The 17,768-nt window shown below is 39.1% G+C and overlaps 1 protein-coding gene across 2 annotated transcripts in view; it reads left to right on the forward strand.

The window, feature by feature from the left end:
* STK31 (serine/threonine kinase 31) overlaps positions 1–1,599 on the forward strand; it is a 46,707-nt gene extending 45,108 nt beyond the window's left edge. For both annotated transcript variants that reach the window (XM_088150685.1, XM_007425715.3), the window contains exon 24: positions 150–1,599. In XM_088150685.1, the coding sequence (XP_088006811.1) occupies positions 150–170 (21 nt within the window). In that variant the 3' untranslated portion in view covers positions 171–1,599. The remainder of the gene's footprint in view (positions 1–149) is intronic.
* Positions 1,600–17,768: the final 16,169 nt, after the last annotated feature.

The raw sequence follows: 17,768 nt of genomic DNA on the forward strand, positions 1-17,768 counted from the left end.
ATAAGTTTTCTGCTTTGGCATTTGATATCTTTTTTTAAACAAGTGTGATATATATTGAGGAATATCAGTGCTTGACCTAAGTTGTAGCTTCAGTTTTGTGCATGTTAAAATTTATCTGCTGTCAAGTCTTCTTTTCACTTGTCTTCCAGAACCACAAAATACAAGACTGAAGCTTCCCTTGTTGCTGTAGAGAATTCCAAAATTATGTTCTTTAAACTAACATTGGAAGACCAGAGTTCCCATAATTTGTTAACTGGAATTGTTTTGTTGCTTGTACTTTGACATAAATGTTGCTCAATTACTTGTAATTCTGTTTGATTCCTTACTGTTTTGGGAGCAATAGTATTAAACTTACCTGAATAAAGTTTTGAAGCAAATACATTGTGGTGTTTTGGAGAAATTATGATTTATACATTAAAAGAAGTTAGGTGAGAGAAGTTCAGCATAAATTTATATAGGTATCAGTTTATAAGAAGTGGATCTTTTGCAGTGTCTGTGAGGTTTACAACTGGCCACCAGATGGTGGTCTTGACTTTTAAGCATCATAGCTGAATTGGCAAATTTAAGAGCAGATAGTGAAATGCTGCTTTTGACGCTATTTCAAGTTAACTGGCTATTGCTATTTAAAGCATTCACAATACAATTTATTTTGTGGAAAGTGATAAGCCATTTCTAAGTATATAATAGGTAATTCTTTTGTTCAGCTGGAGGCTGTAGGATTGTACCTGTCATTCAATTTTTGCTGAATTCTTAATTCTTTTTTTAAAAACTGAGTATAAATAGTATTTTTAGTCATGATATCCCATAACATCTCATATATCTATGGGAAAGGCATCTTGGTTATTCCATTTTTTTTCAAAATAATCTGCTCTATGGTCAGAATGATAGAGTAAGGCACTTGTAAAAGTTTTTTCTATGGACTAATACAGAGCAGTTAATAACATTAGAGTTTGCAGATTACAATTAAATCTCTTAGGATGAATTGGATGTCAGATAAAATATGGCATACTAGCTAGTCAAATATTAGATCTCTTAGGTATCATAATGAACCTGTATAGGGTGGCAGGTCTTCTTGCTTTGTAAACATGAAACTGAATTTTCCTGCTTCTGTCAATGTGGAACCTATCCACTTGGGTTTCATTTTGTGGAAAGACAAGAGGTTTCCCTTGTCCTTGTTAGCACTTCAGGGACAATGACAAACCTTAAAAGACCTCAGTGGTAAGAAAAGCTGCGAATCTCTGAAGTAGTGAAATAAGCATACAGTCACTGAACAATAATATGGCAAAACTGAATTAATGATTAAATATTTGCTGCAGAAATAGAAAAAAATCTGTCGTGTTATTTTTCCTGTCATTGCAAAACTTTTTGAGAAAGAAATATTGAGTACTGATTAGCATTGGAACACCCAATTCTTTTTCAGCATACAAGTTTCTTCCAAGTCTCTGAATAATTTCTATCTATAGACAGCGCATTAGGAGTACAGAAATCATATGCTGAAAATTAAATTTTTGGAATATATTTAGGATAGGGGAAAATGTATTTCCATTAAACTATTTATTGCATAAAAATTATTATTCCAATCCCTCCTCTCAGATAATCACCAGTGGTATTATTTTCCTTGTAATTAAAATGCAATGTGGTACTTGTCAAAGTTGCCTCTAATCTTTCTTAGTGTTTGCTTTGATGCTGGAACCTTTGACATGTTTAATACAATAACCTGGTGATGTTTCAGAACATTAGAGTGGCAGCACTGAACATGAGTTGTTAAGGCAGATAATATATTGGGGTCTTTCTAATGTTTATCAAAGATCTCTACCCAGGCTTGCAGAGATAATACAGCAATACAGTACATACTCTGGATGTATAGTAAATAGAAACAAATTTAGTATTTTACCAGTTGGTAATAATGGTATGTTTAGAAATATGTAAAAAACTGGGTTTTGTTTTTTTATTCAAGCTCTATTATATCCATGATGATAATTATTCCCATTATTATTGATACTTTGGTAAATATGAATATTTCAGATTGTATAGTACAGATTAATGAGTATCAGGATTGATGAGGGAACTATGCAATTTTACTTAGATATTTTCAACACATTGACAAGCAAATAATTAAATTCTGTGAAATGGTCAAATACCAATTTCCATATGAAAAAAAGGTTTGAATTTAAATTAAATCACTGGGTGTATTTGTAAAACTTCTGTAATATATTGAAACAATAATAATACCGAACATTACCATTATGGGCCCAACTGGAAAGTTACTTTGTGGCAGGTTTCTCAACCTTGACAACTTTAAGATGTGGGGATTTCAACTCCCAGAATTCCCCATCAGCATTGGTTCTAAGTGTAGTAGGAGTTCTCACCAATCCTCAACACTGAAAGCATTTAGACACATTTGTCATTGGATAAGTAATTAAAATGTCTCACTGGAAATTGATTCTCTGGAATAAGTCTTCTATAAATGTGGTTGGAAAAACCTTTCTTTGGAAAACATGAGCAGAAAATGGGATAATTACTCTTCATTAGTTAATTATTAATGACGTGGTTCACCAAAACCAACTGAATAACAATAATTTTAATTGAAGCATTTGTTATGTTTGTTTTGTTTGGTCCAGATGCTTTGGCTGCTTCGAAATCCCCTCTGGCATTGAATCTATTATACACAGAAGCTAGGCTTATCGCTAAATACTGCCAACAATAAATAAATTTATAAATAAATAAACCTGGATAATATACAAGAAATGTGGAACAGAGAATTGAAGTCTGTATTACAAAACCAGAGATCTTATGTCTTAGGCAGCATTAAATTTCTTTCTTATCTAAAAACAAGGTTCATTTGGGGCTTCCGGTGTGAGTCATGGCTGACTGAAGATGTCTCCACGAACAAGGAGAGACAACTGCTGTGAAGAATGAAAGGCTGGAGAGTAGACCAGTCCTTCGAATTTCTCCAGAGAAGGAGAGATTGGGAGATCGTCCATGAGTGCTCTGAATGGCAGCTCCTTGCGAGGAGTCTGTAAAACAGACTCCTGCTGGTTTAAGTGCCAGGAGCCGAAGGAGATGACACCTTTGCTCTCAGTGGTGGAGCCTTTCATAAGGACACTAAGCTAGCTGAACTCACATTCTAATCACATTTGGAAATGTTCAATTTAATCACTTTATGGATATTAGAGACCTTCAAAACGGCGAGCTTAATTTGACACCTGATAAGTTTTACCCTTCTTCGGATTTAAGAAATTTTAAACAGACTTAATTTAAAATAATACACACTTGGCAAAAAGAAAAAAGAAAAAGAAAGATTTTGATTTAAGAAATTTTTAAACAGAGTGGGAGACCAGAGAAATTTGGAATACTGGTTATTTTTGCTGTAAGATTTGAAAAACAAGTATATAATTAAATAATATACTTGTGGGAAATGACTGAAATGGAACTAAACCATATTAGGAGCTGAGGCTTGATGAAGTTTGCAAATGGACACTAGAGTGAACTAAAGGACCAGGCAGAAAAGAGTTAAAATGGCTAAGCTGGCTATAACCTTATCTTAGTGTTTTTTGAAATATGGACTGAAATAGTAATACTTAATATCTCAGAAAGAGTACAGATTTCAATGGATAAAATTTTAGAAGATGAGAAAAACTTTAAAAAGCTTTTACCTGATAGACATTATAGAGTTTGAAGGCATGGAAGGCAAGAAAATTGAGATTACCAAAATGGGAATATAAAAGACAAAGAAAGAAAGGACCTGGAGGTGGAAAGCTGCAACAAATTCTGGACAATGCCTCTATGGGATTTACAAAGGAGGCTGGTGAAAGCTTTGAAGATTCCTTTTAAGTGCCAAAGAATGATGAAAGATCAAACCCCACGGTGGCAAAGGAATGATTTAAAGGTCAAGATTGTGTAGAGCAAAAAGAAGGAATATCAAGTTGGAATATTTAACCTGTTTGTTTGATATTTCTGGTAACTCCTAATGGACGTTTTGCTGAACTAAGATTGAAAAGATGATGATTTCTGGATTGTGTATACAGTAGATAAAAGGCTATGGGGAGAAGAGCTCTTTATTTGTAACTTTAAAAGAGGGCGAGAAGTTAGTATATTAGCTTATGCTGAATGTGATGAAGACGCCACTTTTTTATTATTGCCTTTGTTGCCTTTTTTCTATTTTTTTTCTTTTATCTGCACCTTCTGAATGTTTTTTTCAACTTTAGTTTGTATTAGTTTTTACTATGTTTATTAAAAACATCAATAAAATTATTAACAAAAAATAAAAATAAGGTTAATTTAACAAAAAAAAAACTTTTAAAGTTTTATTGGACTATTTACAGATGTTTTAAAAAGTATGGTTAATATCCTTATGTTGGACATCCCAGGAAGGCTTCAACAGCCACACCAGGTAAAGCTGGGCAAAGACCCCTCTGGCTACAGCTTCTGCTGCTGTTCCAGTAGGAGTCATGAACTCAAGAGGACCCCGAAGTCACAGACTTGCTCCTTCAGGAGTAAGGCAACCCCACCCAGAGTCACTATTGGGACATTAGGGGAACTGTAATGTACAAACAGTAGCTCCAACTTGCTAGGGTTCAATTTTAGCCTGTTCTGTCCCATCCTGACCATCGTAGCTTCCAGGCACCAGGACAAGAGTTTGACAGCATTTCTAGCATGGCCTGGGAGTCATGAAGTAAGGCATACTGATGATGCCAAACCCCAACCCACTTGATGACCTCACCCAGTGCCTTCATATAGATATTAAATAACAGTGGGAAAGAACCCACCCTTGCACAACCATAGTGCCATTCCCTCCCTATTAACACACCTGGAAATGCCCACTAAGGAAAGAACTACTGCAGAATAGCGCCTCAATTCCCAAACCCTTTATCCAGGTCTTCACAAAAGTCATATACTAGAGTGACCAAGGTTGTCTCTGTCCCATGCCCAGGCCTGAAGCCTGATTGGTAAGGGTCCACATAATTTGCTTCCTTTAAGGCACTCTGTAGTTGACCCTGAACTATTGTTTCAACAACCTTTGCCAAAAAGGGAAGGTTGGAGACTGGATTCAAGGAAGGCCTTTTGATAGAGGATGCAGGGAGGAGAAGGGCTGCTAGCATTGCCCCATCCCACAATGAATCATTCACTAACTCCCAGATCCAGGGAACTAGTTGCCTAAAGGAGCAAGGAAGGGCAACAATCCAGCCTGCGGGTAGCCAAGGACATCCTAGAGAGCACCCTACCGCTTCCTCGGAGGTTACAGACTAAAAAGAGGAAATGGAATCCAGACTTGAATGCAACCAACTTTACCAGCAAAATGTGCTAACTGGTCACAGCAGCCAGGTAGTGACTCTTACCCAGAAGGGAATTAGCCCTCCAAATAAGTAAGAATGCTTCGATTCTCTTATCGCCATGGAGTAGGCCCAAACATGGGCACTTAACGCATAGTTGATCAGTGTCATTTATTCACCTGTACTCTACGAATTGCTTCTGCCTCCATCTCCTGGTAGTCCTCCAAAAATGAAGAAGCCAACCAGGACTGGCTAACTGGAGCAATTTTGTCAAGGGATCAAGACGCTGCCTCTTGCCAGTGGCAAACCAGGCTCTCAATTGTCATGCCCACCGGAAATCAGTTGTGTCCATAAGGTATCTGGGGCAGACGATCAGAATGGGCCTGGCCTTGCAGAGGCAGCCCAAACCACACTGCAGCACATACCAAGCCACACCGAGCCATCAAGCCACACTCAGCACATACCAAGGATGTAAAGCTTTGCTTGGTTCTCTACTCTGTGAGCTGCCCCGCTGAGCAAACAGGCTGGACAGGTGAACAGGCCTCTTGCCATCACCTCCCTAAGGACAAAAGGCCAGGCTCTGCTCTCCCCATATCAAATGCAGCAAATCGTCTCTATGCCGGGAGAAGCCTTCCTCCCGAGACATTTTCATGGCAACCTGCTTTCTGGGCTGGCTTGCTGACTGTGCAGCAAAGGCAGCTAGTGTCTGGGCTCCAGCAAAGAAAGCCTCCCCGCTCCTTTCATTCATATGTTAAACTGAAATAAAAGAACATACAAGGGGAAAAAGGGATCAGTTGGGAGGGAGATGCGCTATTTCAGATTGAGATTTGCAAAGTGATCTTTACAGGTGGGTTTATTTAAAGGTGTACTCTACCCCCCACCCCCCAGTCCACATCCTTCACCATTCAGCTTGGGAGAAATATGAATAAAAGTAGCTGGGGGGGGGTGGGGAGTGGGGAGATACATGCTACCTGTTGCCTGGTGTCCATCGTGTCCTATACAACAGTGTTTCTCAACTTTCTCCGCTTTAAGATTTGTGGACTTCAAGTCCCCGGCATGCTGACTGGGGAATTCTGGGAGTTGAGGTCCAGGAGTTTTAAAGTTGCCAAGGTTGAGAAACATCGTTACAGAACGTCTCTATGTCATCTGGACTCATCTTCTTGCAGGCAAACAGCAGCACTGGGTGAAAAATTCAGAAATGGGAAATGATGGGCCAAAAAAAAAAAGGAAAACTCTTCCCCAGTCTATGGCTTCCATACAAAAGGGAAAACCAACAGGAATGTCCACAGGGAAGGTTATAAATAAAAAATAATCAAAACGGCAGCCATGTTTATGTAGTCACAAGTAGCATCTAGACTCTTCTGAAACCCCCTCCATTACAGATACCTGTGGAAAACTGAAAGAGCGCTTGACTCCAAATTCCTCACATCCTGTTATGTTCTTGCCTTCAGCCAAAGCCCCAGCCCATGCCAGGGAGAGCGATGGGAGGCTGTTTTTCCTAGTGGCTGGTGAATTTTGATGGAGAGAAACAAAGGCACCAGTGGTTTTCCATATCTTCTCCTCCAGTAAATCCATAAGGATGATGCCACTCCTCTGCCCTTGTTACCGAGGCAGAAAAGGACTTGCAACAAAGGTCATTCCAAGTGGTCCAGCATGTTTTTCTGTGACCTCAAGGATTAGAGGAAAGCACTTTAACAAGACTGTGAGCGAGAGCCCTTTAGCAGCTTAGCTCAAATAAAGCTGTTTTATAAATCAATATCTGAGCCAAATCCTGCTATCAGCATGCACCGTGATCCCTTAATTGCTATAAATAGCAGCAAAAATGAACGTAATTTAGGAATGGTGTTAGGAATGTAATTTAGGAAAGCTTTCCCATGTATTATTTAAAAAAAAAAATCATGATGAGGGATTGTCATGATTATCAAAAGGACAGTTTCAGCTATTTTTCCTCTTTTTTTAAATAAATAAATCCTTTCCTTAAATATAGTGATCAGAGCTAACTAGGTAACTGAAGATATTTTACAAAGGAACCAGTTTTATCTGAGTTTTATGCCTTGACATTTTCATAATTTGAATTATAGCTTTGGAAAGAGGGCATTATGTTTTTAACTGCAATTTTTTTCTCTCAAAACTAGTTTTGTGGCTGTTTCATATGTCAGTGTTTTTCAAATTCCCCATGCTGGCTGGGGAATTCTGGGAGTTGAAGTCCTTCTATTACTATTACTACTAGTCCTTCAGGTTCAAAGAAGACATACTGTTGTGCAGTTCATCTGTGAACATGGAGGTGGCTCTGCAGTCCCAGTCTGGAAGCGCAGAGTCTACCACAATGGGGGCATTGGAAATCCATTGTTGCAATAACTGTGGGTGTTATTCTTTGACGCCACTTGTGATTTTCCATCAGGTTTTGGCAGTGCCTGTCTTCAAAGCCAGTGGAAGCTTCATAGCACTGGGCTTACCAATGGGTTCTGTCAGCAGCCTCAGCTTCTAGTTCCCTTGGCTGGATGTCACAGTGGCATAGGGTTTCCTTCACAACATCTTTGTAGCACTTGCGTGGATGACCTTGAGGTCTCTTCCCAGACTCCAGTTCACCACAGTGCAATTGTCGAGGCATACGGTGGTCGTCCATTCTGATTATGTGTCCCACCCACCACATCTGGGCTCTGATAATCAGGGACTCAATGCTGGTGGACTTTGTGTGATCCAAGACCTCCAGGCTGGAGTCACAACCTTGCCAACGAATGCCAAGGATGCATGTGAAATTTCTCCAGTTGTTTGATGTGTTGTCGATACAGAGTCCAGGACTCACATCCATATCAGAGAGAAGGGATAACCACAGCTCTGTAGACTTTCAGCTTTGTGGAGATATGGACATTGTGTTGATCGAGCACACTAGTACACAGCCACCCCAGAGCCTGGCTGGCCTTGCTGATCCTGAAGTCAATTTCTTTGTCCAAAGACCCATCGCTCAAGATGATGCTTCCCAAGTATTTGAAGCTGTTTACATTTGTCAGCTCAGTGTCATCAACAGCGATTTTTGGTTCTATGGGGTTGGTATTTGGCATGGGCTGGTAAGGTACTTCAGTCTTGTTCAGGCTGATAGTCAGGCTGAAGAGAATAGCAGCATCTGAGAATTTGTTCAGCATCAACTGTAGATCACTGTCTTTGTGTGCCAGGAGTGCACAGTCATTAGCAAAGAGGGTTTCTTGAATGACAGTATGGAGGCGCTTTGTCCCTGCATTCATGCAACAAAGGTCAAAGAGAGAGCCATCCAATCGGTACCTGACATACACTACCTCTTTCAAACCTTGGACAGCATGTGATAATGTGCAAGTGAAGAACACATTGAACAGGACTGGAGCTAGCACACAATCCTGCTTTACCCAATTGGAAATGGCAAACGCAGCCGACATATCACCATTGTAAAGGACCTGTCCTGTCATTCCATTGTGGAACTGCTGAATCAACTTCATGAATTTCCTTGGGCATCCATAACATCTCAGGACGATCCAGAGAGCCTCCCTGTATAGCGTCAGATCCTTTGTCAGATCAATGAAGTCAGAGTAAAGAGGCTTGTTCTGTTTGATGCACTTCTCCTGGACTCGCCTGATGGCAAATATCATATCTGCTGTACTCCGTTCTGGCCGAAAGACACACTGAGCTTTTGGAAGTTTTCTTTCTGAGACAGTGACAAGTCTGTTCAGGAGAATGTAGGCAAAAATCTTGCCTGCGATGGACAGCAGTGAGATACTCCTGTAGTTTCCACAGTCAGATTTGCTTTTTATAGAGTGCTACGATGGGGGCATCACGGAAGTCATCAGGCATCTCCTCTGTGAACCAAATGTCTTCCAGGATGTCTTGGAACGCCTGTGAGGCGTTTGGGTCTAGTGCTTTGTAGATCTCATCAGGAATGCCATCCTGCCCTGTTACTTTATTTGAGTTCATCTGTGACATTGCTTTCTTGATCTCATCAGTAGAGGGAGGCAGGTCTAGGACATCCAAAACTGGCAGATGAGGAATCTGCTTTAAGACATTAGGGTCAACTGTGGACAGCCTATTGAGTAGGTTGGAAAAATGTTCAGCCCAGCAGTTTTTCAGTCCTTCCTGGTCTTTGATCAGGCTCGACCCATCAGATGACAGCAAGGGGGAGCATCTTGATTTAGAAGGATCATAAACTGACTTCATGGCACTGAAGAACTCTCTGATGGCATGCATGTCTGCATAGTGTTCCACCTGCTCAGCCTTTCTCTGCCACAACTCGTCCTGCATTTTTTGCAATTCTGCCTGTACTTTGGATTGCAGGTGCTTAAAGTTGTCTTTCTTTGAGACAGATGATGGATTATTCTGCCAATCTGCATAGGCCTTGTTCTTAGCCTGGAAGGCTGCTGAAATGGCCTCATGGTTTTCATTAAACCAGTCTTGATGCACCCAGGTTTTCAATCTGAGTACAGTTGTTGCAGTCTGCGTGATGACATCTTTAAACTGCATTCACTTTTCAGAACAGGTTCCCATGAGTGGTAAATTGCCGGAGAGTTTTTCATTACATATATCTTGAAAATGTTGGACTTGGCCTGGGTCTTGCAAGTCTGCTGTTGTTGAATGACATTCTGACCATCCTTGGTTGCTTACAATGTAAAAGGACTATGTGCAGGTTGAGGACTGACTGGACCAGCCTGTGATCTGTCCTGCACTCAGCACCTTGCATGGCCTGGGTGATGGTGATGTCTTTAAGGCCCCACTGATGTACTATGACATAATCAAGTAGGTGCCAGTGTTTGGACCTGGGATGCATTTAGATTGTTTTGTACTTGTTTGCAAGTCTGAACATCGTGTTAGTGATGCACAGGTTGTGCTCGGCACACTTGCTCAGAAGCAGCAGGCCGTTACTGTTTAGTTTTCCCACCCCATGTCCCCCAAGGACTCTGTCCCAGTTGTCACTGTCTTCCTCACTTTAGGATTGAAGTTGCCCAAAATGATGAGTTTGTTGCTGGTGGGGGTTGCCTGAATAATCTGGTCCAGGTCCTCATAGAAACCTTTCTTGTCTTCATCTGGACTCATGAGAGTTGGTACATAGACACTGACAATGGTGATATGCCAGGACTTGCCGACAGGAAAGCGGAACTTCATAATGCGTTTATTTATTCCAGTGGATAGAATAGAGATATTCTTCAGCAGAGCAGTTTTGATTGCAAAACCTACTCCATGAGTCCTATTGTTAGTCTGTGGTTTCCCTTTCCAAAAGAATGTATATCTGCTCACTGCATTCTGTAATGAACCCTTGTCTGCAAGCCTGGTCTCACTGAGTGCAGTGATGTCAATGTGATAATGGCAAAGTTCGGCTGCTATGAGTGCTGTTCATCTTTCAGGTCTTGACACCTTGTCTTTATTCAGCAAGGTGTGGATGTTCCAGGCTCCAAAGATGAGTTTTCTTTGATTTGTTTTTCTTGATGCTTGACCACTAAGAAAGTGACCTGCCAGCCACACTTAGCTAGCCAGTTATTGTGGGCAGGCAATGTTTAGGGTACCTTTTCTAACCCCTTCTTCATGCGAGGGTGGGCAGTGCTATTCTAAAAAGGGCTGCCCAGTTGCTCTGGATGCTGCCGACGTCTCTACTGCCTTGGGTACAGAGACAAATGACCAGTAGTCCAAAGGCTGCCTATGTGCAGGTTTGTGACGTCAACTGCCAGTGGTCATCTCCACCTGTTGCTTCACCACTCCCCCATTGTTGCAGAGCTTAACAAATTAGGTTTGGACTGACATGAACTGCACAACAGAAACCTGTGTGTGATGGAGTTTTTCCATTGCGCAGGGTCAGTCCCACTCTCTCAGCAGAAAAGACCTTAATCCAGTGGCACAGACAACCGTTATAGCAGGAGACCTCTCCTACTGCAGTCAATGACCAGGACGTCTAAGTGTCTTGTCTGCTGGGCCTGCCTTGTTGACCATTGGACTGTTGATTGGTCTCCTCTGTTCAATCTGCCAGGGCCAGACTTCATGCTGAGATAGACAAATCCCCTACCTCTCTGAGGTTGAAGACCTGTTGGCTACCCTCACCTGGTTTGGCCTATCTGCCAAGATGGTTTACTGGGGTGTGGCCGCTGCACATGTTGCAGCTACTTGGAGCCACAGGTGAGAGCTGAGCATCAGGTGGGGACCAAAGGTGAACAAGCAGCCCTAAAAAGGCACGGCAGGCCCTTCCACCAGAGGTGCTACCCCTCCCTGGGCACCCGATACACCCCAAGTCCACACATCTTAAAGTTGCCAAATTTGAAAAACACTGACTTACGTGAACTATAAATTGTTATTCCAGGAATGAAATGTATAAAAGATGTAAATTTAGCACACAAATAGCCTATATAAATATATAATTATATTATATTACATGATATATAATAGTATAGAAATTGGATGAGTCATAAGTTTCACCACCTTCTGCAGTGTAATTTTTACATGATTCCTGTTTGCTCTATATTTGTGTGTCATCAGATAGAGAGGTAAGAACAACAGGTAAATCATCTGTGAGATGAATTTCTTATTTCTTATTTCTGAATATTTCAAAGTAGAAATAGAAGAGGTACAGGTTGCACATATTTTCCATGTCATATTTGCATTACAGGATATCCAAAGGGAATCTAATGACATTCTGGGAATCTAAATTTTCATACTTAATTTTTTTTTTTAACTGTGAAGGCTGGTTTAGTATGAAAAAATATTGTTGATAATAACTGAAATTGAAATGAAGCAATTCATTTTTTATCTCCCATTTCTAATTTTAAATTATGTTTCCCAAAGTTTGATCAGTTGTTTCACACTTTTGTAAATAAGTGAATGAAGACCAGATGCAAACTATGATGTTTAGATGATGTTTTTGGATCCTTTAAATATAATATATGCACTTAAGTAGTGCATGAAATGAACTAGTCTTTGTTTCAAATGCTTCAAGAGGTATGGCCTTGAATGAAACCCTCAGCTCTGGATAAACATTAAAGCAAGAGGACTTTTGATGCTCTGAATCTAATCTTCCAGCTGGAACATTGGCTCTATCTGTTCTAAGAACCAAGTCAACTTTGGATGTATGAGCTACATATAGAAATCTCTGGTAGATGTATGAAGTGAGGCTATTTCACTGTCAGTTAAGCTTCAAAACTTTATGCTAATATAAATTTGTTACGTAAGATGAATTTTTCCAGAGGATTAGATACAGGCACAAGCAGTATCAATAACCAGTAGGAGTAGCCTACTCACAAAAGGGAAGGAAAAAATATAATTAAACAGCATTTTTGCATCACCAGAGTTTCCAATGGATACGTAGTAACATGTAACATTGCTGTAATTATTCAGCATAGGTACCTGTGAATTCTAATGGGTGGTGAATTCAAGATGGGAGCTGTCCATTTGATTAAACTGTGCTGTTGAACTCACCATGGTAAGAAAAATAAAACCCAAATTTTTAAGTGCCTTAGAGATTACATATATTATATAATATGTAATTATGAGTGTGTGTATATGTTTTATACATAATAAATATCTTTATTTTATTATTTTATATACTTTTATTATAAATATATTTATTATTATAAACATTTATTATTTATATAACAATTAATGTAAACATGTTTTTGTTTATTTCCCATCAAGTGAGTAACTATATAGTACTCGAAAATTAAAACACCAAACAAGTGTTTTATTTTCTATTTTTAAAACTTTATTAAGGATACTGGCTATTCCAGGTTGATTCACCAGAGTAGCCAGTAGAAAGCCTGATACAATTTTAAACTATATTATGAATAAAAATAATAATAATTTAATAATAATTTATTAAACTTGTATGCCACCTGACTCTCAATGACTCTAGGCGGATTTTACAATAAAATCAATAAAATATAACAATAAAGATAAAAGATGGCAAGAAAGATGAGGTGAGGGGTCTTACTCTCCCTCGCTGAAGGTGATGGAATGTGAGGGAGACCTTGGAAGATGGGGGGGAAGAGATGCCACCTAGGGAATGATCAGGTAAAAGAGAAAGGAGTCCCCAACAGAGTAATGGTCAGAGAAAGAAACTTAGGAAGGACCTGCCCTAACTACTCAGGTGGTAAATAGGGGGTGGGAGATTTGTATTTTCAGACTTGCAAGATTCTGTTACTGTAGCCTTATAATAAAGTAGAATTAGCTCGTCTAGTCATATTTCCTGTCTGGTTTACCTGGGAGGGCTGACACTGAAGCCTGAGTGAAGAGCCAGGTCTTCGTGGCTCCTCTACACAACAGCAAAGTAGGGGCCATCTGGATCTCAGGGGGAACCTCATTCCAGAGGGCAGGCACTGCTACAGAGAAGGCATGCTTTCAGAGTCCTGAGAGATGACATTGTTTAATCAAAGGAACCTGGATAGCACCAACCCTGCAGGATTGAATTGTCCAGGCAGATATTTTGGGAGACAGGTGGTCCCTCGAGTACCTAGGCCCTATGCCATAGTATTCATAGCATGAATATTCCTTCTCAAGCATTCAAATGTTCCTTAACATAAGAATCACTGTAGCAGTGGCCAGCCCAATGCCTTTAAAGTTTAGGTTTTATGATTACAGGAAAGGACATGTTTTCATCATTTGCTTCTTGGTTTAGAAAATTTATAAACTGCTTCAGTCTTCAAAGAGTGTATGTGTACAAAGAATAAGACAGCCAATCCAATCAATAAAAATACCTTAAAACCTAAGGAATGACGTTATATTATACTAACTGTTACACTCAATGTATATTATTGAGTGTCAAAAATCAAGTCTGGTTGCACCTTTTCTAACACATTTTATTAAAAGGCATCAGTTTTCATGAGCTGCAGCCACTTCACCAGATCCCTTATGAAAACTGATGCCTTTTAATAAAATGTGTCAGAAAAGGTGCTAGCAGACTCCTGATTTTTGGCTACCATGGACTGACATGTCTCTCCTCCTACCATGTCTACATCTACTGCAGTGATGTCACACCAATCAGCTCCCAAAGGCCTTCTCAAACAGCCATGTTTTTATAAGATTCTGGAAAGCCATGAGAGCGAGAGTCTTCCTTGCTTCTGGAGGCAAGCTCTTTCAGAGGAAAAAAGACCCCAGGAAGGGTTTTTGGATGGTGGGGACTTTTGGATGGAGGGGACTTTCAGCAAGCACTTTTGTTCACTTGGATTGGGCAGATAGAATCCATCTGGGTTAGGTGGTCCTATACGTGTTAACCAGCATCTTGAATTGCAATCAGAAATACAACAGTAGGCAATGCAGCTTCAATGCAGCACAAAGTTAAACGACAGTAGCAAGATATTTTTTAATGCTTATACAGGAATTATCATAGTAGCTAAGCCATGGATAAAGTATGCTAATAAAACCACTTTTTGAAGGGTTTGCAGACTCATTTGTATAGTCATGTACTGCATTTTCATTAGGCCAGTGTTTCTTAAACTTTTTTCTCTCAGGACCCCTTCCCACTTTTAAAAATTATGGAGAACCCCAAAAGAACTTTTGTGTGTATGGGTTATATTTATCAATATTTACCATATTAAAAATTTAAATTGATGCATTCATAGAATATTTATTTATTGACTCATGCAAAAATAACAATATTAAACCCAGTAGATATTAACATAAATTCCTATTTTTTAACAAATAAAAATAATAATGAGGAAAGTGACATTGTTTTAAATTTTTGCAAATATCTTCAATATCTGGCAAATAATTTTGATTTTGTGGACCCCTGAGAGGGTCTTGGGGGACCCCCAGGGGTCCTCAGACCACACTTTAAGAAACACTGCATTAGGTAAAACCTGAATGTTGCTCTTTCCCTACTTATATTGCCTCTCTGTATGTCTCTTTTTGTAATGGCTTCTTGCTATATGACTGTGTTCGCATGACATATTAAGCATGGAGTAGTTTTAATAATAGTTAAAGCACACACCTGGTTCAATATGCTAGTTTCACTGTTGTGAAATGATAGCATATTATGGTATTTCTTCCCCGATTGTGACTGGACAATTATTGTGTGGTGAAAATCCTTGTAGATAGTTTTGTGTGTAATTCATCATACTTTCTGGCTGAAAGCCAACATGTATTTTATTAATAAGCATCTTTTTTTTTTTTTTTGGTCTACTCAAGACTGTTAATTGTTAGTGATTTTTCTCAGATAAATCTTGATGCTAGGCAAAACAAAGGAACTTCAGTAAACTGGAACCTCTCCTCCTACCTCAAATGTGATATTGTCAAAGTCTGAGATAATAAGGGTTAGAAAGAGAGAGCTGTAAATAGTGTTCATTTGAATATATTAATTCATTAACTTTATCAGTACAACTTTATCTGCAGATATGCATATTATACATCATAACTCATTTTACAAATCAGTTCATTACTCTACCAGGCTTGAGAGAGTCTGCTCTACAGGAGCAATTGTACAAAAAAACTAAAGCATCTTGAATGTCTGTAGAATAGTATTAACAAGATCACATATGTTTTGGCAGCACAAGTCATACTATAGTCGTTAAGAAGGTTTTTTTTTTTTTGATATGCAGGAAAATCTTCACAGTTACTGTAGCCCAGTAGCTGAGGGAGAACATACAGTAGTTTCTCAAGAAAAGACCAGTGCCCAAGTCATAGGACAATCTTTGGAGATAAATAGCTTGGCTTTTTTTAAAGGAGAAAGATCTGTAGAACGAGGACTTCTCATTGTTGAATTTATGCTCAAGACTCTCCAGTTTTTTTTTCTGTTACACCATTTTACTATATTGCTAGGAACTGGATGCAGAATGTTTTAGAAATCCTGGAGTGATATGCTGTGTAATTGCTGAGCATGGCCTCGCCTATGAAATCAGAAGGGCAGTTAAACCTTTCTGTGCTCTATAAGATTAGCTGCCTTCCTGACTTGATGAACAGACTTCATCAGTTAGAAATCACATCATTATGGAGATGAAAGGAGCAAGAAGTTATTATTCAATTGCCTCAGTGATCATTTCTGTGGATAAAAGTTTCTTGTTACAAGTCAATAAATGTATATCTTAATGCAACACATATTTATTTCAGTCAAAATGGTTGCTTATCTTGAAACAACTCAGGCTGGCTTACAGAAAGTTAAAATGCAATAAGAAAGTAGGTATAAGTCATATGTACATAAAACATGTGTATAAGTCAAGCCAAAGTTGTTATACCCATATACTAGTTAATTATGGTAATTTGTTCTTCATTGTACTCTCTGTGCATTACACAGATGGTTTCTAATCAAGGTAATCTAGCCAGTTTGGCTTGGATAATGAAAATCAGCTGTTAATTTTTGGCCCATAGTAGGGTGTTTAAGTCAAAACTCATATTTTCCTGCTTGAACAGGCAGAGTGGCCAGGGAAGCTAGGAATGTGTCTGACAGGAAACAGGCTTTGCGCACATGTTCCAAAGCCGTGTCTTGCAAGATTGCCCTCTGACCTCTTCAAACAGCCAGTTTGTCCAGGTGGAGTGGGGGGTGGGGGATGTGAGTTTGTATTTTAGCTCTTAGGCACTTCATGAAGAATTCAACTTCTATTAATTCCTTTTTAACAGAACTTGATGTCACAATTATTGTTTGTGGCTGCACTGTTCTCCCATTTTTGTTTATGTAGATATGACTATTTAGTTCAGTAGTATTTTGAGCATGAAATTGTATTACATCAATACAGTAGAAGTGCAGCCAATGGGTGATTGCAATTGATATATCTTAGCTAGGAAAACCTGTAAAATTGTTTTAATTACCTGTGTACCATATCAGTAATATTAAAAAGGGGAATGTAATTAAATAAGGAAAAAACTTCTCTAAGCCCTCATACTTTCAATAGCCACAGTCAAGAGGGATATCGAGCTATTTCTCCTTATATTTTCAGCTCACTGAGTGAAACAACCAGAACCAAATTTTCTAATTTTTATTATCAAGAAATGCCATCCAACTCAAAAGGACATTCTTTATATGGGAGGTTTTTAAAATCAGTCTTATATTCCAAAGCCATTGCATTTCTCAAAGTTTTGATTTAACTACAATTAAATTGAATTATGTATAGCAGGTTCCTGTATTTGTGGTATCAAGGTGATGAGAAAGATCATTCCTACTTGAAATTTTAGGGGGTTATAGAGCAGAATCCTCTCTTACGGGCATTGTTGTTTGTGACTCACTGTTTTTAACCTTTGTTGCTTAGTACATTCTGGCTAATAACAACTTCATTTTTTTTTTATTTTGAAGGGTAACAAATTATTGTCAGAACTAGTTATTGCTTAAATTAATGTTCTATTGCAGAACATTATTCAGAACTTTTTGTAATTTAGAGGTGCAAAAATCTGAATGGCCACTTTGCTGTCATGTAGTGATCATCCAAATTCTCACAGGCCAGATGGTACAGATAAGCTGCTGGGGAAGGGGTACCTGGGGCAGTGGACTCTGAGACGCATGCCTTGGGCTTATTTAGTTATTGATGAAAGTAAAAGTGAACGTTGAAGCTGTGAAAGATTTTCTCCATTGGA

Source organism: Python bivittatus, unplaced genomic scaffold, assembly GCF_059951505.1.
Source record: "Python bivittatus isolate LINGU-HERP-01145 unplaced genomic scaffold, Pbiv_v1 ctg000610_np1212, whole genome shotgun sequence".
Lineage (NCBI taxonomy): Eukaryota > Metazoa > Chordata > Lepidosauria > Squamata > Pythonidae > Python > Python bivittatus.